The 27,329-nt window shown below is 45.2% G+C and overlaps 1 protein-coding gene across 4 annotated transcripts; it reads right to left on the bottom strand.

Annotated features, from left to right (window-relative positions):
* Positions 1-3,511: 3,511 nt before the first annotated feature.
* Positions 3,512-27,017, bottom strand: LOC117432606 (REST corepressor 1-like). Of its 4 annotated transcripts, none has more exons than XM_058992130.1 (13): positions 26,614-27,017; positions 26,397-26,456; positions 17,197-17,277; positions 12,355-12,407; positions 10,689-10,850; positions 10,265-10,383; positions 9,678-9,831; positions 9,299-9,349; positions 7,343-7,555; positions 6,712-6,789; positions 6,268-6,343; positions 5,904-6,151; positions 3,512-5,595 (listed from the first exon to the last, which is right to left on the bottom strand). In XM_058992130.1, exons 1-13 carry the CDS (start codon positions 26,759-26,761, stop codon positions 5,554-5,556), a joined length of 1,485 nt encoding a protein of 494 aa, XP_058848113.1. In that variant the 5' UTR covers positions 26,762-27,017; the 3' UTR covers positions 3,512-5,553. The 4 variants fall into 4 exon arrangements, with proteins under 4 accessions (XP_058848113.1, XP_058848114.1, XP_058848115.1 ...); XM_058992131.1 differs by having other exon boundaries at positions 6,268-6,325; positions 26,614-27,016; XM_058992132.1 differs by having other exon boundaries at positions 9,756-9,831; positions 26,614-27,016.
* Positions 27,018-27,329: the final 312 nt, after the last annotated feature.

The following is a 27,329-nucleotide window of genomic DNA, read 5'->3' as shown; positions in this document are numbered from 1 at the left end:
TAGCTTCCTTCTGTTCACCAGCCTGTCGGCTCATCTGCTTCACTTTATTACCACGCTGTAGCCTGACGTACCGCATCATACTCCATGAATTACTAACCAGCTCTTAGAATTGTGATGTGCACGGCGGCGCAGGCTCTGCAGTGGGGTTTGACCACATTCAGAGGTAGCATGCCGGTATTCAGCTTCCACGATTTAATACGAGCTTTATCACAAGCACAACAAGAGATGTGTGCTTATGTGCTTTCCGTGTGTTGGGACTGGTCAGGATAAGTGGGCAACAGTAACGCTCATAGTGCTAAAGAAAAAAGGTCTTATGTTTGCCATCTATACAAAACTTTATGGACAGTGATAGCAGGTAACACAATAGAAAGTGAAGCGTCATCCAGCGTCCAAATATAGTGTTACCGATAGATCGATAGATAGTTGAGAGGACACACACAGAGGGTAATTAACCATATCATATATAATAATGTCTCATAAAACGTAAATAAATAAATAAAAAAAGTCACAAAAGTATGGAGGAAGGTCTTTGAATGTTTTAAAGTTATTGAAAGAATTCCTTACGTTTACTGCCATGCTATTCACTTCTCTACAGAGCAGGTCTCACTGTGAATTTTTGACTCAATCATGTAGCAAACATGTATTTTCATTTTAAAATAGTTGGATGTGGCACGCTGCTAGGTTAGAGAAAGCACCAGTTTTCATACATTTCCTACCTTTCTCATTTCACCTGGAAAATGAAATTGCTCCCACCTCTTTATTCCAATCACTAAGTACCCAGCCGCTTCCCCAAACAGTCACATGCTTGGACCCCAAAGACATGCTGTGGTGCAACGAGCTGGGACAGGAGCCAGTCACTGCCTGCATGGAAGCAGGTATGTAAAGGAGTCTACACAGAGAACACCTTGACATTTCCTTTGCATTTGGAGACGGGGTGTCCGATTGAAGAGACAGCAAGGCGAGCGTCAAACAGGCCCACAGGGCTGGACAGGTTTCCCAGCATACTCATGAAAACACAACTGGAACAACCAGACAACGTGCTGCTCTAGAGCACCTGTGGAAACGTGCTTGTCAGGCTGCAGAGAAGCCTTGTTTTGTAAAAGCATTCTTGAGCTATCAATTTGAGAGGAAGCTGTCAATCTACACCGTGCTTTAGGGAAATCCCTAACCAATTGTGTGAGTTGTCAAATTTCCATTAAAACAAAGTGTCTTCTTTTTTTAATTATTATTCCAAGAAGTGTGTTCTTTATATTGTAGAGATGACCTTTGTATTTGATGGGTCTGCTAAAATTGAAACCGAAGTGTAGTGAAACTGTCGTTACAAGAAAAGGAACCTCACTGGTCGTTCTCTTCTTACTAACCCTACTTTACACGCCATGTTCGGTAAATCTCACACTGCAGTTTTTTTGTTGTTATCATAAATGCTGTGACCCTACTCACTCCCTTAAAAAGTTGTGTACATTACCTTCAGAAATGTGTATCCAAAAACCTGCCCTGTACCATTCCCAAGTCCCTGTACACAGTATATACTGCTGGGCTACTACTAGAGCTCAGAGGCCATCGTGCTCCGAAGCCAGTCTCAGTGTTCATCCAGCCTCACTGTGCCTCTCAGTATCTGTTCTGGTGATTGGAGCTCAGTGGATCTCATTTGCAGATCCAGCCTCACTGTGCCTCTCAGTATCTGTTCTGGTGTTTGGAGCTCAGTGGATCTTGGTCACAGAGTGGGATGCAGCTGCTCTGACTCCAAGACCTTTGTGTTTTGATGCAACAGTGGAACGCTCCGAGTTTAAAAATAATTTGATAACATTTCCTGGGTTTTATTCATTTTTTTACAATGTGAACAATCTTAATTCTCACAGAACGGGGCTGGTGTTAGGATTCCTAATTCTCACAGAACGGGGCTGCTGTTAGGAGTCCCAGTTCTCAATGTGTGAGATCCTCGTTCTGTGATCGATGTTGATGTACAATTCGGATGCAAGGGTTACATTCTTCACAGTAATGCGTCCATTCACATCATTTATTTATTTAAAAAGACAGCAAATACAACTCCAAGCAAGCCCTGTGCAGTTTGTTAAAAGGGTAGGCGAATGGGTACTGCTGTTTATTCATGTCTCTAATAAATCTAAATCCGCATGCAGAGTTGGAATGGATTAAAAACTTGCATTTTAAAATTCACAATAAAAAAAACTAAAGGCAACAGGAGGTATTGAATCAGGAATTTGAATGCAGTAAGATTAGCTTCTATTAACATTAGAATACTGAAGAGCTCATTACATACTGTTGTAGTTCCCTAAATACCCTGTAATCACTCACCAACCAAAGCTGACAAACTTCATTTGAAATAAGCCAGGAAATCAAGTTTATCTTTAACAAAGATAAAATAAAACAGCTGAATAAGTGTCTAATTGAGCTCACTATAAACCCAGAAGGGCTCAAACTGCTATACAACTGGAATCTCATTCAACAATTCCCCAAATCACTGTTAAAAACCATCAACCTTTTACAGGTTTAGAAATGGACCATGAAAAGAAACGTGACCAAAACTAGCAAATTAGCTTTAAAAATGAAAAGCCATCCATTTAAATGACTCCAGGGACAGTGGGAGATATACCTGTCCTGGTTACTTAGACCCAATGGCTTATTAAATAAAAATAATAAATAAATAAAAAACACTGAAGTTATGAACTTGTAAATTCCTCGGTTGTTTGTTATCTGCTGTTTTTAGTTGTCCAGTTAGTAAAAGTTTTTAGTTTTTTTCCCTTCTGATAGTTGTGGAGCCACACTGTGGTCAATGGAGGAAAACTATAGTCTATTGCAAGAGCCCCCTTGGACTTCGGGCCCCTTTCCATTCATCCACACCCTTTACTGCTGGTCCACTGACAGTTCTGCTGGCCCGGACCTCCCCCTTTCCATTCATCCACACCCTTTACTGCTGGTCCACTGACAGTTCTGCTGGACCAGACCTCGGGCCCCTTTCCAGTCATCCACACCCTTTACTGCTGGTCCACTGACAGTTCTGCTGGACCAGACCTCGGGCCCCTTTCCAGTCATCCACACCCTTTACTGCTGGTCCACTGACAGTTCTGCTGGCCCGGACCTCCCCCTTTCCAGTCATCCACACCCTTTACTACTGGTCCACTGACAATTCTGCTGGACCAGACCTCCCCCTTTCCAGTCATCCACACCCTTTACTGCTGGTCCACTGACAGTTCTGCTGGACCAGACCTCCCCCTTTCCAGTCATCCACACCCTTTACTGCTGGTCCACTGGACAGAAAAACACATCAATGTTGTTGCAAAACTAAACTATTCACAACTTAAGTGGTCCTTAAAATGAAGCGTTGGAGTCGTTTCTGAAAACGTGCCTCCCAGGAAGATTGAGCTTTGCCAGTTAATCATCCCCATCTCCCAAACCCCCACCGAGGTTAACGGTGTACACGTGTGCAAGCACAGCTCTCCAATAGGGGGCGCAGCTTTACTGCTACACTCCACACATACTGGAACTGGACCTCCAGGTTTCAGAACATTTAATGCCAACTTTCAAGTAACAATGAAGAGCTGAAACTGAAGCCACTGTACACACAATTGAGATTTCAATGAAAAAGTATAAAAACACATTAAGAGGCTACCAAGTAGCCCCCCCCCCCACCCCCAATTCAATTGGACTAGAAAAAGGTATACTTTGAACTAGGTTTTGATTACACCATCATATATTTATGCACACAATAAATTACAGAATGCCTGAAAAAACAAACAATCCCCCTTTCCAACATTATACAATTATAGCATTCACATTATTTAATAAAACAGACCTAAAATAAAATGGAATCGTGTCATTACTGTTCCAGTGATAGCCAGAGTTCTGCCAGAACAAGGAGCAGTCTGTATGCGGAGTGGAACCAGCATGGAACGGAGCAGATTAAAAATGATCACACGCACACGCACACGCACACGCACACGCACACGCACACGTACACGCACACGTACACGCACAATTTAAAAAAGGAACAAGAGGAGACTGTGAGCAACTGAGTGTCAGCTGCGAGACCGAGGCAGGAGTGCGATTATACAGCTCGGGACAAAAGTCTAGCATCACCCCCCTATAGAATGAACACATTCTGCTTCACAAGGTGGAATGAAGCCTGCTGAATGATGGGACGGTAACATAGTGAATTACACACCACTTTGTAGTGTTCCCATATATTTTAATTGACAAAAATGGAAAACATTTCGAAATCCAACATGAAACACTGTACTACTCTTATGGCTTCCGGTAGACTTTTGCAATATCACTTTGTAGTTTCCTTGATTACATGATGTTAAATAAAAGATCTAAATTGTGTTCACAGTTATTTTTTAATTATGTCTCAACCCTAAAATTGTAGGCAATACAAAACTTTTGTCCATTGCTGTAAACCCCTCACACACACACACCTCAGAGTTGCTAGAAGGTACAGCAGGACAGTACAACATGCTCCAGGACTATGAAAAGACCTCCACCACCAATATTACACGAGGCTTACACACACACAGAGGATAGATAGATACAGGGGCTACATAAAGACCTGCTCAATTTTACAGTGTTGTGTCAGCTGCTGTACTTTAATTTGTTATAAATTAAGTGTGGCTACATTGCCTAACGAGTGAGAAGCCCTGGGATTGGATTGGGTTCCAGGAACAGCCTCATGCACACCCATGATTGGATACTTCTATCTCTGAAAACTAAATATAAATGTCATAATAAAAGTATATGCGATCTAAACAAACTACTCTCAGATCCAGAGCCATGCTGTTGTACTGCCACCACTGCACGAGTTTCACTGCTAAAGCAGTAAGAGCACCCGTCCCGTTCGGATGAGTTTCACTGCTAAAGCAGTAATAGCACCCGTCCTGTTCGGATGAGTTTCACTGCTAAAGCAGTAAGAGCACCCGTCCCGTTCGGATGAGTTTCACTGCTAAAGCAGTAATAGCACCCGTCCCGTTCGGATGAGTTTCACTGCTAAAGCAGTAACAGCACCCGTCCCGTTCGGATGAGTTTCACTGCTAAAGCAGTAAGAGCACCCGGCCCGTTCAGACTGCACCTGTGGGTTACTTACAATAAAATGCCAAGGCCCTGGGGCTTTACCATGTTTTCCTTTAGCCTGCAATGAGGGGCCCCGCCTCAGCCCTAGCTGGCCCCTCGTGTGTCAGCGATTGCTCTGGAAAGCACAGTTAAGTACGTGGTCCCTTCTCCATTTGGGTCCAGTCGAGGCTGTGCAAGTACAAGGATTCCCCGGGTGTGTGTAGGGAAGCAGCCACTACGACGGCTCCTCAGGGCTTTCAGCAGGAAAGTGAAAGCAGTCCTGACAAGTGAAGCAGAGCGAGGCAGGGGTGTGATGGGGAGGGCGCTGCCCTTTCTGTGTTGCTTTTTGTTTTTTGGTGACAGCTTCATGTCCTGTGGAGACGGCTGGCTGGGTAGATTTGGTGCTACTGTACTGAGACTGCCTAGATTCATACAGCAGTTGAAAAAACAAGATGTTCAGAATTGCTTCTATTAACACCCCCTTCATTGACTTCATGATGCGGATGGGTCTCTGACATCAAGAACGGGTGAAACCTGGAAAACACAGCAGGGACATGCATGAGCTGCAACGTGTAAACTATGTATTCCACTGTACAGTATACAGGTGTTCCCCTGCGCCTCTCTCCCACACACTGTGCTGCATTGCTATTGAAGACATGGATGCCACATGCCAGACTCCCCATTTCTACTAAGCAGACTCAGACTCCACAAAGGAAGAGCAGCATCATGCATGCATTAGAATAGTAACTGAGGAGGATTGCAGCAGGGCTTGCATGAAATCCTTCTGCTGGATTGTAACCCGACTCTCCTGTGTTCTGAATTCACTGGGTATGAAGCGCTACCTCCTCCTCCTCGTCCTCCTCCTCGTCCTCCTCCTCCTCCTCCTCTGGTATCTTGGCTCCGGTGCGGTCGGGGGAGGGCTCCCTCTTGCTGCTCTGCTTGTCTCCGTGCTCCGCCTCCCACTCCTGCAGCACCTCGTCCAGGTTGAAGCGCCGCCGGTAATTCACAAAGAAGTTCTTCACCTGCACCACAGACTTGTTACCAATCACGTCCGATATGGCCTGGAAGTCACGGCCATACTTTCGAATTGCTATGAAAAGAAAAAAAAACGCATTAAACAAAACAAAATAAAAGGATTTTAATAGAGACAAAACAGGTGTGAGCAGTGCTGCTGAATAAACCCCAGTGTGTGCAACACTCTCTTACCCTGCACTGCCAGAAGCTGCTCCTCGGTTGTCCAACGAGCGTTGAACTTCTGAGTAACCTGAAAGAGAGAGGAGAACTGGAAACAAACCCAGACAATGCCTTGAAGAATTAAACTCCTTGACATATAGCACAGAAACACCATTCAAAAAATCTGAAAATAATTCAAACAGACCAATACAGGGATGGAAAGCAGACCCCCATTGCAAAGCACTTTGATTAAACTAGGTTGAAACAAGGAATGGCTCAGACACACCTGAGCTTGTTACCTATACACTGGGGCTGATCAAGCTTGTAGTAAATGGGTGAAACTGCTGTGCAACAGGAGTCTTGTCCCATCCCTGTATTATGCAGAAATGAACTCTGGGGCTCACATAGCCCCACAACCAGCCTCTCCAAATCCTCATGCCAGTGAAAATTACTGAGGGAGACAGTGAAGGCTCTTACCTCGGGCAGTCTGCACTTATCCAGTCCATCCTCCAGCTTCTCTTTAAGAACACTGTTCGTCTGTTTAATACTCTGGATCTGTAGAAAAACAAGTTTAAAATATTACTGGGGTGGAACTAAAACTAAAAGGGAAAGAGTTTATAGGACTAAGTCCTGTTTTCACAAATCCCGCTTTGCAGATTACTCGCAGAGAGACATCAGTTACAAGATGTTACATTGGTGGCATCTTTTCATGTTGGCACTGGTGCAGCTTGAAGCAGTGTGCTGGCTGCGTGGTGCGGTGGCCCGTTTGTGAATTTAGAGGAGATCCCACAGAGTGCTGTGGCTGAGGTGTGAAGGGTAAAGCTGTGCAGCATGCAGACAGACAGACAGACAGGGGGAGGGAGGGAGGGAGGAGTGGTGCGGTACCCCGTTTGTGAATTTAGAGGAGATCCCACAGAGTGCTGTGGCTGAGGTGTGAAGGGTAAAGCTGTGCAGCATGCAGACAGACAGACAGACAGGGGGAGGGAGGGAGGGAGGAGTGGTGCGGTACCCCGTTTGTGAATTTAGAGGAGATCCCACAGGGTGCTGTGGCTGAGGTGTGAAGGGTGAAGCTGTGCAGCACGCACATAGACAGACAGGGAGGACTCGCCTGTCGCTTTATTGAAACCAGCTCCATGTCCAGCTGCCGGAGCACATTCACAGCAGACGTGGAGCTGGCAGACATGGCCTGGACGTCAGCCTGGCAGAGGTGCATCCCTTTCGGGGGCTTCTTCTTGGCTCTGTGCTGGTGCTTGCCTGGGGTCGTCTGGGGCTCCTTCTTCACATGGGCAGTCTTCTCAGCCGTGGCACCCTGCTTCAATACCTGGCAAAAAAACAACCAACACTGAGTGTCCCACACCGAACGAGTTCAACCACTCTAAGACATGGAAGCTGCCTCTGATCGTTTCAAATGTAATCTGAACCTTACAGGTCTCTGTCATATGCAGAGATTGACATTCAATTATTACACATCAGCACAAATCCAACTTTAACCGTGTGAATATACCCTCGAGCATACAGTAGAATTGGTGCTGTGCAGTTTTATTACCTGCATCATGACTGAATTAGAACGACACGCCCGGGGGCAGTTTGACAGTAGGCAGGATCAGACTGGTGATGCAGTCTATTGAAAGTCCCAATACACAATGTTCTAGTGCTTGTGTCACCTGACTGCTTTCACTCACAATGTACCAGACGGGAGGGGTTCACATGTGAAAGTGTGCAATAACCTCTTGGAATTTTTTAATATTTTTTTCAATACTACATGGCTAAAAATATGCAGAAGTTCAGTAGTTGGAGAACTGTAAACAAAGCACCACAAAAAGATAAAGTGAAAGCTAAGCGCGTTCTTTATGAGCTTGTGATACCTCTGGGGTTCAGCCTACAGCTACACTGACCCACAATGTACTTCCTATTTCCCCAAGCAGCTGCGTATCAAATAAGACAGTATGCCGTCTTCATGCACAAACCTAAAAAACACAGCCCCATCTCTCGGCATCGCACCCATACTGAGTTCACAGATACATGAAGCATTTCTACAGCTCTGCAAAGATGAAGTCGGCTCCTCACATGGCTTCAGATGCAAGGCTTTGGCAGAGCAGCGGCAGGTTCTTTGAAAGAGTTGCAAGAAGACCACAATATAGTAGCTGTATCAGGTCAAGAGAGACAGGGCTGGAATTGCAACCAGACCAACAGTAAACTCTTAGTACCTGCTGTCCAGGCAAGCAACCAGACCATCAGTAAACTCTTAGTACCTGCTGTCCAGGCAAGCAACGCACAACATCACACAGGGGAAGTGACCTAACACTGCACTCTGCACTCAACCCACAGGGCTCCATGGAGTACAATGAGCTTTCACTGACAACTGCAACCACACAACTTCACCTTTTCAGTGCCTTCTCTCCTAATGTGGAGACCGCGAGAGGCCTCTAGCATTGATGACAGGAAGCACAGCTCTGTTTCTGGATCTGAAGATTCAGTGCCTTCTCTCCTAATGTAGAGACCGCGAGAGGCCTCTAGCATTGATGACAGGAAGCACAGCTCTGTTTCTGGATCTGAAGATTCAGTGCCTTCTCTCCTAATGTAGAGACCACGAGAGGCCTCTAGCATTGATGACAGGAAGCACAGCTCTGTTTCTGGATCTGAAGATTCAGTGCCTTCTCTCCTAATGTAGAGACCACGAGAGGCCTCTAGCATTGATGACAGGAAGCACAGCTCTGTTTCTGGATCTGAAGAGCAACACACTTAAACTATCCAGCAAGGGATTTCTAAGATCACAGCCACAATTTGTTTGCAAAATGTAAAACAAAAAATATTTTTAAAAAAATCTAACAGAAGTTTCCATCTTTACGATGGCACAGCAGGAGAGGTAGAGAATTAGTAAGCTTGACAGCGTCTTTGTCAGTCTAATTAACGATGCAATGATTTGTGCAGTGAGTGTGCAGCATGCACATGTCCGGTCTCACGCGTGTGTCTTGGAGACATCAGGTAAACATCGCTACCACTCCTTGCATTTGTTACAATTACAGAGACACGCACAGAAATAGCAGAATTAAAATGGCAATACCTTATTAATGACCACTGGCTTGGTTTCCTGCTTTTCCTGACCAGTAGCGCTCTGTAAATGACAAACAGAACCTGTGAAACCACTGGGGAAACACTAGGGAAGCAGGTCAGCTGCCTCAGCTGAGGCAAGTCACATGGCAACCAATCTACTGGCAGTGAACGGCTTGGCAATGAAGCTGCACTTCAGACCCTTGCAGTCCAATGGAGGGCTGCACCTGCCAGAAAAGGGTAGCTTTTTCTTTTGGCAGTGAGGTTTTCAAATATGTAATTAGGGTGTTTTTGCTGATAATTTAGACAAAGATTAACACCTTTTTTGCTAAACATACTTAAGAATGAATCAAGTATCAGGGAGTTACTTAAATAGATCTAGTTTAACAAACCTTGCTGGCAGCTGAAAATAAGCATTTCAAGTGCAGGGATCTGATCATGTGGCTTGAACACTGATCCTTAAAGACTACCTCTGTTTTGTTTTCCTTGTTTGCATCAATCACAGCATCACTCGAGTTATTCACGTTTTCTTCCATTTCTTCTTCACTGAAACAGTAAATCATTCAAATTATTGAGTAAACGATATGCCTGAATTGCACATTAACACATGAAAAATAAATACAAATCTGAGAATGGAGCTAGAGAGAGACCTGGGGGAAAAAAACACCCACCATAACTATCCTTTAACAGCAGTAAAACAGGCCTTCAGTTAAGCAGCAGCCTCCCCTCTCACCAATCGAGCACTGAGTGCCCCCCTCTCACCTCTCTTCAATCGAGCACTGAGCGCCCCCCCTCACCTCTCTTCAATCGAGCACTTAGCGCCCCCCCCTCACCTCTCTTCAATCGAGCACTGAGTGCCCCCCCCTCACCTCTCTTCAAATCGAGCACTGAGTGCCCCCCCCTCACCTCTCTTCAATCAAGCACTAAGCGCCCCCCCTCACCTCTCTTCAATCGAGCACTGAGCGCCCCCCCCTCTCACCTCTCTTCGCGGTCCCGTTTCTGTTTGCGAGCGTGGCGGTCCATCACGCTGGTCTTGGTCCGGGTCTTTTTCCAGGAGTAGTAGAATTTGACAAGACTGGCGATGGATTTATCAGGCAGCTAAAAAACAGGATGCACAATCTCACCTTTGCGGTTGTGGGACGCACAATAAAATAAATACATTTGAAAAGAGTGCACCAGACATTTCACAACTCAGACACAAGAACAAAAATGACTAGCAAGAACATGCCAGCTTATCAAGTCATGCTGTTCTACTGAAAATAGAACCATTTCAGAGTTTGGAAAATGGTGGCTCTTCCAACTAAGCAATCTGCATTTTAGTAATACTTTCTGAATGCAAAACAAGACAGGATGTGAATTCCTAAACACAGCCCTGCTTTCTTCCGCTTCCTCCACCTTCTTACCATCTGCTGGATCCTGTGAAAGGTCTTCCCGTGAAAGCTGAAGCCCTGCTCGAACAGCACCTTGTCCTCCACGGTCCACTCGTCCGGGAAGGGGGTGAAGTTGGGCAGGTCGGCCAGGGACTTCTCAATGTTGTGCTTGTGCCAGAAGAGCATTCCCAGGGCCTGCGGGGGGGGGGGGGCAGGAGTTTAATGCAGGGGTGTAGGGAGATTTCACCGAAGAATAAAACGGGACACGTGGATTGTGTGTCTGAGCCTTTGTGTGCACACTTTGCTGAGGATGTGGAGCTTCCAGGTGCTTCACATTTCCTAAATGAAAATCAAACGGATATAGGGAAGCCTCGACTTAGACGGATGGGCCACTTAGAAGAACAAAGTTAGCGTATGATATCTCAGCGCGAGGTTCCAATGTGACAAATACAAACAGAGCCATGCAAACTCTCCTGGGCTTCCCCTGCAATGTTTTAGAGCAAGTCTTTGCTAATTCCGAAGCAGTGCAGACAAGTAGCAGTCACTCGTGTGATCAAGACTTTTCCAGAGTTTTCATGCAAATTCAACAGTCATAGGATTTCTTTCGAAATGATGCCTTGTCAGTTATGGGAGAGCATCGAATGACTTGAATCCCCCAATGCTGCTGCAGCAGAACCAGAATCTGAATGAGGGGGAAACCCCCCCCCCCCCCCCCAAATACACATACTGATGAGCAAGATCTCTGCAAAACGGGTCAATCAGACTAAAGATATTCTCACAAGCAAATCGAATGTGTTCTGTGTGAAAGCGTAAACCTGTTCTGATCTGACAGCAGCAAGATCAACGGGGCAACTGAGACTGAAAGCACGAGTGGGTGCCGTGTGCAGAGAGAGCAGCACAAGGGCAGAGAAAGGAGGCAGAGTTCAGTCTGCATGGGGCCGCACAGGAACAACTATTACTGATTCAAATCAAACCAGTCACAATGACCATTCTGAAAGGTAGGCCCTGCCCCTCCTGGTCTTTGTTCCAACCCTGTCCTAAATTGTTTAACTAAACCAATTAAACCTCCATCCAGACCTTGAAATGGTGCATTATATCATTTGACCTGTTAAACCCTCTAGGACTGTGATTGGACCCCCGTTTCACTGTTTGTACCAAAGAGAATCAATAAGACAATCAATATCTATTCCTTTCCAACATTCTGGGTTTCAGTAAATAAATAAGAAATAATTCAGGGCATGGGATCAGGGCTCTGCATTGCGATTTCTAACTACTGGCCCCTTGGGCCACTCAGGTAGTGTTTTTACTGGCCCGGATGTAATTTCAACTGGCCCAATGGTATCCATCGGGGCATCTTTTCACACTGCAGTCAAGGCAGACATACACCTGCTATCTTGTGAACTATGACTGTGAGACTGGATAGGAGGCAAAGCAAATGTTGAATTCCCAGCAAAAACACGGTTTTATCTGCAAGTCCGGCAGACCAGGCAGAGCATGACCCACTTCACGGTCATCATCAGCCACTCCACTCCACATTTTATTATCCAGAAATTCTTTATCAGAATGAATTTCCTGAAACGGATGTGCACAATACTATATACAACATGCAGGAAGCGGCCTGTGGTGCATCACAACTAGTAGCCACACTGTGATCTGTACTGGCCCTGGGCCGCAGTTAACGTCAAACTCTGGCTATTACCTGCTCCATGTTGTAGCCATGCTTCTCTTTGGCAATCACAATATATTCATCCACTGCAATAAAGAGAGAGACACACAAATTAGGAAGAAAAGGAGGCCTGCCCCTCACCCCCCTTTAAACAAAGTATATGGAAGAGTTTCAGGGACCAACCCGTTCAGGGAATGAGCAGCAGAGGAAGCAACACATTCAAGAGATGGTTTTATTTTTCCACCTCGTTCTGGGAACAATGCCTTCAGTAACACAAAGGCATGGTAACAGGAGGGAGACGCAGGTTATTTGCTGAAGTAATCATACAACTAAATAATAGAATACATTTCAGAATTGCATTTCAAGTTCACTGAAATCATCATGTCATCTCCAAACTAGGAAGATGGAAGAAAAAAAAAAAACACCCACTACATGCAGAGGTTTAAAAAACACAGCCTGGGCCGAGTCCACATGGGAGAGCAGCGCAGCGTTCTGGGATCGATCGATTGATCATGTGGGAGAGCAGCGCAGCGTTCTGGGATCGATCGATTGATCATGTGGGAGAGCAGCGCAGCGTTCTGGGATCGATCGATTGATCGATCGATCCCGTGGGAGAGCAGCGCAGCGTTCTGGGATCGATCGATCGATCCCGTAGGAGAGCAGCGCAGCGTTCTGGGATCAATCGATCGATCATGTGGGAGAGCAGCGCAGCGTTCTGGGATCGATCGATCGATCATGTGGGAGAGCAGCACAGCGTTCTGGGATCGATCGATCGATCCCGTGGGAGAGCAGTGCAGCGTTCTGGGATCGATCCCGTGGGAGAGCAGCGCAGCGTTCTGGGATCGATCGATCGATCCCGTGGGAGAGCAGTGCAGCGTTCTGGGATCGATCCCGTGGGAGAGCAGCGCAGCGTTCTGGGATCGATCGATCGATCCCGTGGGAGAGCAGTGCAGCGTTCTGGGATTGATCACGTGGGAGAGCACTTGCAGTTTGTTGATTTTGATTCTTTAGTGGTTAACAGAACTGAGTTTTCTTGATGCTAAATATAAGTGTTTCTAGTAAACGGACAGTACTGTAAATAGCTTCTGACTGTTTCATTGATAGTGAAAAACAAAACTGCACTGTCATTGTATCCACAGATACAGGCTGGTCTTCTACAGTAGAGAGAGTCAGGTAAAAGGACACAAACTCAACTTAAGAAAACAAAGATATCTAGGTGTCTTTGTTCTCTGCAGCACACTGAAGCAATGCTCAAACCTGCATCCATTACTACAGCACAATGACTAGAGCTTCGAAAAGTATGTTAGGGTGGCCCATTTCACAAAGCAAAGCTGAAATAGTGCTGTTAAATCCAGTACACAGTGGTTTCATCTGTTATTACACAAGGTCTAGAATGCATTGCAGATCACAGCTCATCTATTATGACACAAGGTCTAGAATGCATTGCAGCAGATCATATACATTGAAAATTGACAATGTCCTTTTGCTTTTAGTCAGATTTCCTGTTTTTAAACTAGAAATCTAGATGTTGCTGCATTAACTCATTGTTACCGTACCAGGACGTGGGGCAGCACTGGTACACGTCCCTGTGCTTTCCCTGCTCCCTCGAGGGTAGCTGCAGCACCCTGCCTTTACTGGAAACACGCTTTCAAAACGACACACAGAATTCCCTGCCACTGCTCTTCCTGGATCAAGCCCATGACTGTGAGAAGTCCCCTCGTCAGTCACAAGATAACGTTACAATGTGTCTGCTTTTAAAATAGTTCAGAACAGAGGAGATCCCCTTTTCCACGGCTGCATATATTCTTACTGAGCTATTATGAGACTGGAGTACAGGCATGCATTGCAGTATCAGTGGCAGCAGGAGGACGGATTCGCTGGAGTTGTTCAGGGAAACAAAGGAGAGCCAGCAAGGCGTGTTCACCTGAACACAGTGTTGTAAACCGCTGCACGCACACACCTCATACTGAACTATCTGATAAAAGACAGAGTTCATGGCATTATAAAATCAAGGTAGTTCTCTGTTCATCATGGAGGGTCCCCATTATCTGAACGAGGACCCTAACAAACACACAGCTAGGGTGCGCAGTGCACAAAACTGCACATGGTCTTTACAGAACAGGGATGGAAATAAGACTTGTCTTGCATAGCAGTGTCACCCATTCCAGGCTTTACTACGAGCTGGATTAGCACCAGTGTGTTGGCAACAAGCTCAGGTGTACTGAATGGATCAAACTGCTCTGCAACAGAAGTCTTATTTCCATCCCTGAATAAGCAAAAACCTTTATTTGAAGATTAAAAAGAAAGTCTAAAGAAGTTGGCCAACCCATTGAAATATCTGACACAGCCAAAAATGACTTACGAAATATAAAAAAAAACATGCAGACAGAAATGATCTATTAATATTAAGAAAATTCAAGTAAGAATCCCCACACAGAGCACAAATCAATTGCAGAGGGTTAGAGCGTGCGTGAAGGAGGAATCGAGGACGTGTCATTTGCAGAGGGTTAGAGCGTGTGTGAAGGAGGAATCGAGGATGTGTCATTTCTGAACCAGCAGTGTGCGATTCTGAAACGTCAAGCCTTGCTCATATTAAAGTGAGACTGGTTTCACACTGTGCTTGCTGACGGACACCTGGAGATGTGAGGTTTCAGAGGAGGATGCGGAGGGGACAGCACCATGCCCCCTCACAGCACAGTGTGTCTCACAGCCCCAATCACAGGGCCAGCAGTAAACAGGCAGGGCACTGGACAGGGGTCCTGACAATCTGGGACAAAACCTGTCCATTAAAAGGCACAGAACACTTTGCCCTTAGAGGCATAATCTCAGGAGGGCAGCATGGATCAGAGGTATCTGCAGTACTTCACTTGGCAATGTTCTTGCTGTAATGTTGAACTCTAAAGTGCACCAGCGGAGAGTCACAACTACTGCAGCTCCTGTACTTTTGTTTTTGCAATACTATACACAGTGTGCAAAATGCAAATATACCAGGAAGCACGTGCTTTACACTGAGGTAGAGGTAGAGTGCTACAGCAGCTAGCTGCACAAAGCAAAGTCAGGTTCACTCCAGGCTAATATCTGACATGCAAAACCAAACATTCCTCTGCTAGTTACAGAACAAAATGAGGGATTCAGCAGAGGTCAATTTAACAGAAAACATTCTCTTACAAATCTGGATTACTAAAACAATTTAAAACAAAAACAGTAACAAAAGGAGATCATGAAATAAAAAAAGATGAAACTATGAAATGTAAGTGGAGTTACACCCAAGACAGCTACTGTACATCCCAACCCTGCCCCCACCCAACAAACCCAAGACAGCTACTGTACATCCCAACCCTGCCCCGACCCGATAAACCCAAGACAGCTACTGTACATCCCAACCCTGCCCCGACCCGATAAACCCAAGACAGCTACTGTACATCCCAACCCTGCCCCCACCCAACAAACCCAAGACAGCTACTTTACATCCCAACCCTGCCCCCACCCGACAAACCCAAGACAGCTACTGTACATCCCAACCCTGCCCCGACCCGATAAACCCAAGACAGCTACTGTACATCCCAACCCTGCCCCGACCCGATAAACCCAAGACAGCTACTGTACATCCCAACCCTGCCCCCACCCGATAAACCCAAGACAGCTACTGTACATCCCAACCCTGCCCCGACCCGATAAACCCAAGACAGCTACTGTACATCCCAACCCTGCCCCGACCCGACAAACCAGACAGCTACTGTACATCCCAACCCTGCACCGACCCGATAAACCCAAGACAGCTACTGTACATCCCAACCCTGCCCCCACCCGATAAACCCAAGACAGCTACTGTACATCCCAACCCTGCACCGACCCTATAAACCCAAGACAGCTACTGTACATCCCAACCCTGCACTGATAGGCATCTGGCTCTTTGTAACATGGGTGTTCTCATTAATTTTAGAATATTCTTTAGTTGAATTGGCATGTTGAATAGGACACACAGTGATGCATTAATGCACGTTCTTCAGTAGTTAAGGTGTTCTGTATATATCTACTGTAATCCATTTTAACAGCAGTTTTTTGTTCAAGCAGATCTGCCCTCCTGTGGACATTCATGGTATTGGCTCCTAAAGCAGGGCTTTTACTAGCGTAGGTTATTTCCAATGACATCCAATCGCAATGAGAAAAACACAACATCCATAGAGATAGGCTCCTGTTTCTTCAAAGTGTTCTGTAACCCTAAACTCAGTCAGCTCAGCTGCTTCTGCATGCTTTGTAGCTGCAGTTTGTCATGAGGTGAACGCTCTGAGCTTTTCAACACGACAGTCCCAATGAGAATTGCAATGTATGGCTGCCCCCTAGTGGCTACTCTGAGATCACAAAAAACTATTCTGCATTTCTTCAGCCATTTCCAGTACTGTAAACCGTGACGTAGTTTCAGGAATATTTAAAGTTGTTTAAATAAACAACAATAAAATAAATAAAAACAGTAAGGTGTTGAAACTTCAAAACGAGTAATAGAAGACAAGCATCATTTAAAATGCACACAATTTTTTTTAATATTCCAGATCATGTTCCGTGTTGTCCACGACTTCTCCAATCTTCATACTATAGCAGTTTTAACCCACAGGATTTTACACAGCAAGAAGAAAGTTTCTTTAAAAACAGGGCAGTTTGTGGCACATATCAACATTACAGGAGGCTTGAAGTTCTCAGTGTGTTGCATTAAACTAATGGACTGAAGTGTTCAAAGAAAGATCTTAATCCACGCTGATAAATAAATGAACACAGGAGAGTGCTTTCCAAACCGCTGTGCAACCCTACATGTGGCAGCCTGTAAAGAGAAAAGGTGATCCGAGATTCACGCAGTAAAGAAAGGGATCGCGGACTTACGCTTCGCTTCCGAGACGGTCCGATTCGGAGACCACACCAGCATGCCCAAGTTCTCCCTCTCCTGGCAGCTCTTTGCAACTTCTGTCAAAACAGAAAGAAAAAGCAAAAGGATTAGGTTTCAGTGGCAGTACACGTGTGTGTGTGCGTGTGTGCGTGTGACCAAAAGAACTGCATGAAAACAACCGGCTCAACAGCAAAAAACTGGAACCCCATGAGAAGGCAAAGGAGCCAAGCTTGTTCACTTCCAGGAGCCTGTTCTCAAAGCTGCTCACTAGCAGAACCGGCCCTCTCCCTCATGAAACTGGAGGGAATCGCTCCGATAGCGCTGACTCAATAAGACCGGGATTTGGGGGGGGGGGGGGGGGGGGAGCAGATTAAACATTAGTCATGGAGAATGTGGAGGCAGGGCTGTTTGTTTTGGGTACAGACTCACCCCCCTCCCATATCCACACATACCCCTGACACATGTGGAGGAGGCGCAGTACAGTGGAGGGGGTCCAACTCATTGTATCCCAAATTAAAACTGTCTTTATGCCAGCTTTGCCCTTGCAGCCTGTGTGCCAGCTTAGATTCTAAATCCTCCAGGCACGATTCTACAGCATGGAATTCATTTTTAGATTCTATAAAACGATGGGCTTGTGCCTGAAAAAAAAAAAAAAAAAAAAAAAAAAGGAGGAAAGACAAAACAGAGCAGGCGCTTGACATAATCAGAGGGGAGCTCTGAGCCGAGCTGCTGGAGGACGAACCGTCTGAAATGTTTGCAACCCCAGAGCCACAGCCATCATTCCCATCCACACGCAGCGAGCACAACGCTCTGAGCAGCACCTTGGATTCAAGAGGAAGAAGCACAGTTACACGCTGCTCTCCTGCAGCAAGAAAGACCGGCTTCCACTGTGTGTAAAAGGGAAAGAGTATTCCTCAGTGTCAAACTTGTCACTCTACACATAATCAGTACAGAGGGGCTGTTCTGCAGCGCTGAAACCCAGGGCTGGGCAGGACTAGTGTGGGTTTCTAACCGAGTACTACTCTGAAGTCTGGAATTGGAAAATCAATCAACTGGCCTTCCAGCTTTCTGAACCCCTCTACTGTGCAGGTTTGTTCCAAAGCACATTATTATTATTATTATTATTATTTATTTCTTAGCAGACGCCCTTATCCAGGGCGACTTACAATCGCAAGCAAATACAAATACATTCAAGTGTTACAATATAAGTCATACAATAAGAACAAGAAATACAATAATTCTCAAGTGTGACAAACCACAATTCAATAATACAGCAGATAATAGTGAAAGTTACATCAGGATATGATTAAGTAGTGATAGTTACATCAGGATATGATTAAGTACAAAATACTACAGATTAAACACTTGGGAGATTACAATATTCTGAGGTACAGGATTAAATGCAGTAAAATAGGGGGCAGATAAGAGCAAAATAAAGCATATTTAAATGAAGGGTGATAGTGTCCCAGGATACAACAGAGGAGTTCTACAGGTGCTGTTTGAAGAGGTGAGTCTTAAGGAGGCGCCGGAATGTGGTCAGGGACTGGGCAGTCCTGACATCTGTAGGAAGGTCGTTCCACCACTGCGGAGCAAGGGTGGAGAAGGAGCGGGCTCGGGAGGCAGGGGAGCACATGATTCTAGGTTTTGTTTTACAAGCCTTGAATGAATAATACCCCCAGTTATAAACCCACCAAATGGCAGAACTACTGCCAGTATCAACTGCAGATCATCATTTCAATAAAGATGCACATCGCTCATTTGATTTGGGGACCCGCAGCACACATTCATCTTGTGTAATCTTCAATCTCCACAGCAGAAATGCTCATTCACAGCATGACCCCGAGCACAGTTCTGACCAGGTGAAGTCATGACTATCGGGCTCACGCTGTACTCTACTAGTCTACACATCTCATGCAACAAAGGTAGCACTGCTGTCAATGGTCAAAGATACAAAGAAACAGCCCACTGGGATTGAGCCGGGAGACTAAATCTCTTTACTGGGGGGCCCAGAAACAAACTGGATCAAAACAGGTGCAGCCTAGGATAGAGTCAAGCCTACATTTTAATAAAATCACACCCACAGCCTACGGGTGGTACTAAATCTAAATCAAATCTGAAGTGGTCTTCATTTCATAAAACAGTATTTAAACAGGTACATGCTGTGTCCATGCATTTAACTAAAGCAGCCTCTTAAACTGCAGGCATCGTGGCTCCCCGGGGGCTCTGGGAGAATGAGCAAGTGCTGGGAGTGCCGGGGGAGGCGAGCTCACAGAGAGGAGCCGCGCCTCAGCCTTTGGGACAGTCCAGCTCATTAGCAGCTTGGGAACGTTCAATGCTTAGGTAGGTCCGGCTGTTTAAATTAAAAAACAGGCTACTGGCTTTACAGCTGGAAAGGAGGCTGACCTTCAAATTCCAAAAGGGCTTGTATTACAGACTCTGTATCGAGAACTGGATTCTCAGAAAGGTTCCTATGCAGAATGGCTTTTTCTACAGTGGCCCTGAAGTCCAAAACACCAACAAAAACACAAATACAAAAATAATAAACACAAATGCAAATTGAAAAACACAAATGCAAAAACATGAACAGAAATACACCATATCAATTCTAAACACACAGAAATACAATGTATCAATTCTAAACACACAGAAATACACTGTATCAATTCTAACAGAGAAATACAATGTATCAATTCTAAACACACAGAAATACACTGTATCAATTCTAACAGAGAAATACACTGTATCAATTCTAACAGAGAAATACAATGTATCAATTCTAACAGAGAAATACACTGTATCAATTCTAACAGAGAAATACACTGTATCAATTCTAACAGAGAAATACACTGTATCAATTCTAACAGAGAAATACACTGTATCAATTCTAACAGAGAAATACACTGTATCAATTCTAACAGAGAAATACACTGTATCAATTCTAACAGAGAAATACACTGTATCAATTCTAACAGAGAAATACACTGTATCAATTCTAACAGAGAAATACACTGTATCAATTCTAACAGAGAAATACACTGTATCAATTCTAACAGAGAAATACACTGTATCAATTCTAACAGAGAAATACACTGTATCAATTCTAACACACAGAAATATACCACAGCAAACCAGGTTACTAAAGTTTCTAAACAGCTCCAACTTCTCCAGAAACAGGTGGAGACGATGCTGGGGTATCTGGGGGAGCAGCCCCAAAACGACTTCCCTTGTGTTGAGGGCTTTTTTGTATTTGTGTTTTTCAATTTGCATAGTGTTATTTTGATTTGCATTTGTGTTTTTCGGTTTGTATTTATGCTCAGGGCCACCATATTCCTCTCACACCCGCACCATGATGAAGTGCCACACACACACACACACACACACACACACACACACCATGATGAAGTGCCACACACACACACACACACACACACACACACACACACCATGATGAAGTGCCACACACACACACACACCATGATGAAGTGCCACACACACACACACACCACGATGAAGTGCCACACACACACACACACACACACCATGATGAAGTGCCACACACACACCATGATGAAGTGCCACACACACACACACACCATGATGAAGTGCCACACACACACACACACACACACACACCATGATGAAGTGCCACACACACACCATGATGAAGTGCCACACACACACACACACCATGATGAAGTGCCACACACACACACCATGATGAAGTGCCACACACACACACACACCATGATGAAGTGCCACACACACACACACACCATGATGAAGTGCCACACACACACACACCATGATGAAGTGCCACACACACACACACACACACACACACACACACACACACACACACACACCATGATGAAGTGCCACACACACACACACACACCATGATGAAGTGCCACACACACACACACACACACACACACACCATGATGAAGTGCCACACACACACACACACCATGATGAAGTGCCACACACACACACACACACACACAGTGCAGCGCATCTTTGTCTCAGTTTCCTGGTTCTTTCTCCACAGTCAGCAGATTCTACAACTGACCTCTTTCAATGCCATTCCCAGCAGACCTCCTGATCGGACAGCTGGAGCCTCCCTGTGCTGGCACTGCAGTGGTACAGCACAGACAGACCAGGCTTTGAGACACGCACGCACGCACGCACACACACACACACCAACCGATGGCTTCTCACATGTCAATAGTCTTGATTTTGCACTAAACATTTAGCATGCTCTCCAAGCCTCTTCTAAACACTGCAAAAAAAATTTTAAACAAATATTTTTAACCTTTCAGGTTCTGTGCGATTCTTCCACAATTATGAGTACCTGCTGTATGAGCGTGCAATGTTTGTTACGTTCCTGTTATTATTAATAGGACCATCCTTCAGCTGAAATGTCAGTACCGTGCAGTGTAACCCCAGTGAGCTCTGCTACAGTTCAGAGTGGAGCCGTCCCCACTGAAATGTCCTCTCCTGATCTTCACTGCAGCCCGTCCCCACCGAGCACTCGAGGGAGCGACAGGTCCGGAGCGACCCACAGTGAGAGCCGTCTCTACAGCACTCGAGGGAGCGACAGGTCCAGAGTGACCCACAGTGAGAGCCGTCTCTACAGCACTTGGGGAGCAACAGGTCTGGAGGCACGAGATGAACCACAGTGTGCAGGTAACAAGCTCAGGTGTGTCCCGTGTTTATCCTGGTGACGATTGCTTTGGTTTTATTTGGTTTCTGTACATTCCAATAGGAACATCAGTGCAGTGGGTTTAGATAATAGAACTGTAAAGACACCGATGGCTCCTCCCTGCCTCCCAGCAGTTTCATGTTACAAAACCATGCCTGGCAACACTATGCTTGGCATGTGTCCTAAGGTTCACACCCATTGCTCTCAGGAGATAGCCAGACGTGTTTGACTCCATATAGGCAAGAAAGAGGAAACTGAGATACAATATAACTTTGGCTATGATCAAGCTACAGTTTTGAGCAAGCTGGATATAAAAGATAGGGTTAAGCTTCATGGGTTTGGACAGCTGGCTGCTTCCACTGAGGCCAGACTGGAGATGTGTCAAACCCAGCAGGATAAAGCTGATAACCTGCCCTTCAGATTCCTGTTTCTAATGAGTTTTCTTCACACTATGGGGGAATGGGAGGTGGCCCTTTTCTTCATGCAGGTGTGGAAGGACAGGAGTGCCCAGTGCTCCCAGTCCAACAGGAGGAGCCTGTAGAGGTGTGGACCAGCACGAAGGACAAGACCGCCTAATATCTGCAAAATGAAACCGTCAAACTTGGTTTGAAACCCGCGAGGACCCGCCCCCTCAAAGTGAGAAACTCACATCTTTTAACTTCCTCATTGCAAAACCAGGATGTCATCCACCAAGTGTCAAAATATCCGAGGAGAGTTACCATAGCAACTAAACCCACAGCCGGTCCATCCAGAACTTTTCTTCTTCCAATAAAGATCTGTTACCAGCCTAGATCTCCCCTCAACCCCCACTGACACTTCACTGAATGAAACTCCATTTCCCTTTCTGTGGTTGAAGTATCAGCAATGCCACGCCACATGCACGGCTCCCTGCGCACTGCTCCTCTGTGTGTCCCTTTAAACAAGCGCAATGAACCGCAGCTCAGCAAGCACTTCCACCAGCGCCGTGCACCTTATCAAGGAACCGGGAGACAGAGGGGCAGTGTTGAGAACCAGCAGCAATCTTAATGGCACAGATCATCACCCTTCATCAGAATGGAAATATCTGGCCTTTCTGCACGCATCCCGACACATCCTGCTTAATGATTCCTGGAAGCAGCACTACTCCCTCTGAAAGCCACGTCCGCCTCCATTACTGCAAACTGCTGTTCGTCACCCGCAATCGTCTCAAACAGCGTTCTACTCCTGAAGCTGCCACTGTTTTAACACACGCTGCAGGATCACACTGCACAGGTGAGCGAGCCCCTTGAAAATGAGAGGCTGATGAGAGCACACCAAACACTGCCAGACAATAACATCTTCACAATGTTGAGAACTGTCTACCGCTTGCTTTGATCACTGCGGTATGAATTGTATATCCAGAACAAAAAAGGGGTGCAAGTATTAAGAATCTGCTTGGGTGCAAATGAAAGCAGTTGAGCAATTACAACAATGAAGTATCTGGAATATCAATTGCAAATCACTTTGAAGGAAATGGAATTGAAGGAACTGGAATTGAGGGAAATGGAACTGGAATTGAAGGAAATGGAATTGAGGGAAATGGAACTGGAATTGAAGGAAATGGAACTGGAATTGAAGGAAATGGAACTGGAATTGAAGGAAATGGAACTGGAATTGAAGGAAATGGAACTGGGATTGAAGGACAGGAATTGACCCCAGTCCTACTTGGGTGCCACACAGTAGAACAATTGTTTTGCACATGCAGTTTACTTTAAATCCAGTAAGCTCGGGACCCTGCTAAAAGCACTTTACCCCCTTGCAGGATCAAAGCTAGGTGGTTAGAGGACTGCTAGCATGTACCTGTATCGTGACTGGCTTTAGTAACACATAAAAATGAATCATCAGTGACAAGACAGGCCATCTAAACCAATCAGATTCCTTATCATCTCAAGTACACTTTGTAAATGCATAGAGCATTCACCAATCAATCAATCAATCAATCAATCGTTTATTTTATATAGCGCCTTTCATAGTGGACCACCATCACAAAGCTCTTTACAAGATAGTGAGGAACAATGCATAATACATTAAATACAAACAGTAAATCCATCACACAGATCAAACACAAAGCATTGTGCCAGAGCCCAGGGTGCTGTGATCAACGTGGAGGTGAATACAGAAGCACTGTGTGGACCTGGAACAGGTACTGTAGCACTCACCAGCCACAACACCTCTGTGCACAGCACATTATTTATATAGAGAGAGCACCGACTGCTACTAGAGTGGAGCAACAGGGACTCGGGTACAAAAGAAAGTACATGTCATACACACACACACACACACAGAGACACACACACAGAGACACACACACACCGAGACACCCCCCACACACACACACAGACACACACACACACACACAGAGACACACACACACACCACACACACAGAGACACACGCACCCCACACACGCACACGAACGCACACATACTCATGCACACACACACACACAATACAGTCGTGTGCAAATGTAGTACAACACCAAGATTTGTCATGTATCTCCTTTACCTACCTGCATGAAAACCTCTGGGTGTGACCATTTTCATTTGTTGTCAGTAATCAGTGATATAGAAACAACAGGCACTCGTGTGAATGTTAGACCGCTCTGTGCTTTCATTTGGCATCTTAAAACAACTTCTGAAAAGTCTCCTGCATTTTACAATTTGTGGCTGTGTTCCTTTTCCTATTTATTGTCAAATGAACTGCATGTGTCTGTTGTCCTATTAAAGCAATCAATTAAATGAACAATAACCAATGTCTATTTTTACAGTTTCCCAAGATTTTCAGTGGCGGTGGTTTGACTTCATATGCACAACAAATCAAACCCGAGGCAATAGGGAGCTCCAGTGGACTTGCACACTATTCTGTGTGTGTGTGGATATTAATATCGGCTCAAGTTACATTACGCCATGTTTGAGTTCTCAAACTGCTACTCTTTCACACATTTGCGATGGCAAGATAACACAAAACCGGCACACACACACGCACACGCACAAGCACAGTCCCTGTACTAGACCAGTACTATCAAACAACTTGTAATCACACACATACGTCGCAATTTAACCAATCAGATTATTAGAATTGGTTATAGTATGGCATGTCAGAATACATCATTTCAATCCGTCGAAATCTTTCTTTAGGCTTAGCGGGGTTCCTTCCTACTGGGTTCTGTAAACGTCACAAGTTACATTTTGCACCTTTTAAATTTGGAAGCAAGATAGAGCGTTTGAGAGCTACAGACACACCGTCTTATGCACAACAAAAGACATCTGCCCAAGTCAAAAAATCAGAATATTATTGAGAACAAGACCGATGTGAGTTTAATTCTAGTCTTAAAACTAGAATACTCGGTATTTTCAGAAAAAAAAACAGACTCCTAAAGCCATGTGTTCGGTCAGGCGTAGAGACGATATTTACACAGAGACTTCGTAACCGACACAACAATCACGACTGATATTATATTTACAAATAAATTATGCCACAAACGCGTTCGCACGCGTCTCGCCATCACCAGCAGAGGCTCCCTTGATTTTGCCATAGGCCTAACTTATTTTAAAGGAACAACATTGTACAGAGAGATCGATCTGTGACGGAGATACTGTCGTCTGTCGTGTTGGTATTTATGTAGTAAAATGCAAATGTGCTTCTTGTCGATTCTGAGCCAAAGTGTTTATTATTAAACACGTCTACGTTGCTTTACAAGTGTTCCCGAATATACCCTCAGTCCCTGCTCTCTGCTGACAAAACCTAAAGCAGACTCGCACGGAATATGTGCTCGTCTTCTGAACTCATTCGGTGTACTGTGCTGTAATTGATCGTGCTGGCAGACTGTGTGCCACTCGTGTGCCGATCGAAACAAGCGCACAATCGATGGGTGCATATACAGCTTCAGGACTTCTTGTTATTGCAGAGTTCATGGCATATTAACAGATTCCGGGTTTCACGTCGTTAGCCCAAGTCTTTGTTGAATGTGAAACTATACAACCACACCTGATCAAAGAAAGGAATTGGGAAGCCAGGACCGTCTCGATTCGGTAACTAAATAAACACACACGGAGCAAAAAGCAGAGCGCACAAACGGCAGCTAGTGATTACCGAGCTGGTGGAATTAGCGATCAGGATTTCTTTATTTAAATCGAAAAAAGGCACGTTTGCAAAACACGTTTTGCTAGTGCCGTTCCTGCATTGAACAGTAGGGCGAGCACATCAAAGTTGAGCATTCCCTTTCGTATTATTAATATTATTAACAACAATTATTTAACGTGACCATTGTCGCGTTTTTGTTACCATATATCGGTCATAATGAACCTGGTTATGTTATTTTTAATGTTAAAACAACATCGTTTCGCATTGGATGACAATATTACCAGCACAGTTTGAGGCTACCCACGTTCACAGGACTCATTCTTTTAACATGCGATTTCTGTTGAAGTAATAATAATAATAATAATAATAATAATAATATTAATAATAACTTACCGGCGTCGTAATCTGGGACCACTGCTTGGTACTGCGCTCCGACTCGCATTCCTCCGCCACCTGAGTAAATAACGCAGAGTTGTGAGACGACAAGAAAAGTTGTGCGAGTCGAGGCTACCCAGCAGCAGCAGCAGCAGCGCCGAGCCTGTGCTGATAATAATAATAATAATAATAATAATAATAATAATAATAATAATAATAATAATAATATACCCACCGTGCTCCTCATCGCTGGAGCAGGATCCGCAGCTCCCTTCCTCCCACGAGTTACTGCTGTTCCCATTCGCCGCGAAACTTTTAGCATTGCTATTAGATGCGCTGTTCCGTCCTCTTCTTTTCCCGGACACTTCTAACATTGCAGGCATTGTTATTATGATTTAAATGTTAAATAAATCTAGGCTCTAGACATATAAATCCAGTTCCCTTTTTTTTAAGATGCTGATATTTATCACACGCGCGTAGGCACTCTTTCGATGCAGGTTTCATACAGCCATCACCACAGTTGGTATTTTGTCTAAATTGTCTGCGTTGAAGAGACTTGAACTCCCAGCCTCGTCACACAATCCGAGGGCTCCGCGCACACACCGCTCCGCCACTAAATGCAGCCAGCCAGTCAATCAACCTAACCCGACTCGTCCTTTCAGACCCGCCCTTGCACGCTCTCCATTGGCTACCTTCTCATTTTTTGTCACCTGTAGCCGCTCTCATTGGTTTTCTCATGTGTCACAGAGCCGGCTTCCGTTGTTGGAGGCGTGCCGACATCGCCGGTACGTGAGGCTGGAGGGGGGAGAGCGGCTCTCCCTCGTCTCGTACAGTGGGAGTCTCTGTACGTGTGCGTGTGCGTGTGCGTGTGCGTGTGCGTGTGCGTGTGCGTGTGCGCCCAGGCCAGCGTCCGTGTTTAACATGCTCAACTTGAGACTCTGAAAAACGACT

The sequence above is a fragment of the Acipenser ruthenus genome, chromosome 18 (assembly GCF_902713425.1).
Source record: "Acipenser ruthenus chromosome 18, fAciRut3.2 maternal haplotype, whole genome shotgun sequence".
NCBI classification, from domain to species: domain Eukaryota; kingdom Metazoa; phylum Chordata; class Actinopteri; order Acipenseriformes; family Acipenseridae; genus Acipenser; species Acipenser ruthenus.
The sequence above is the reverse complement of the archived record's forward strand: the minus strand, read 5'-3'. Positions and strand labels throughout refer to the sequence as shown.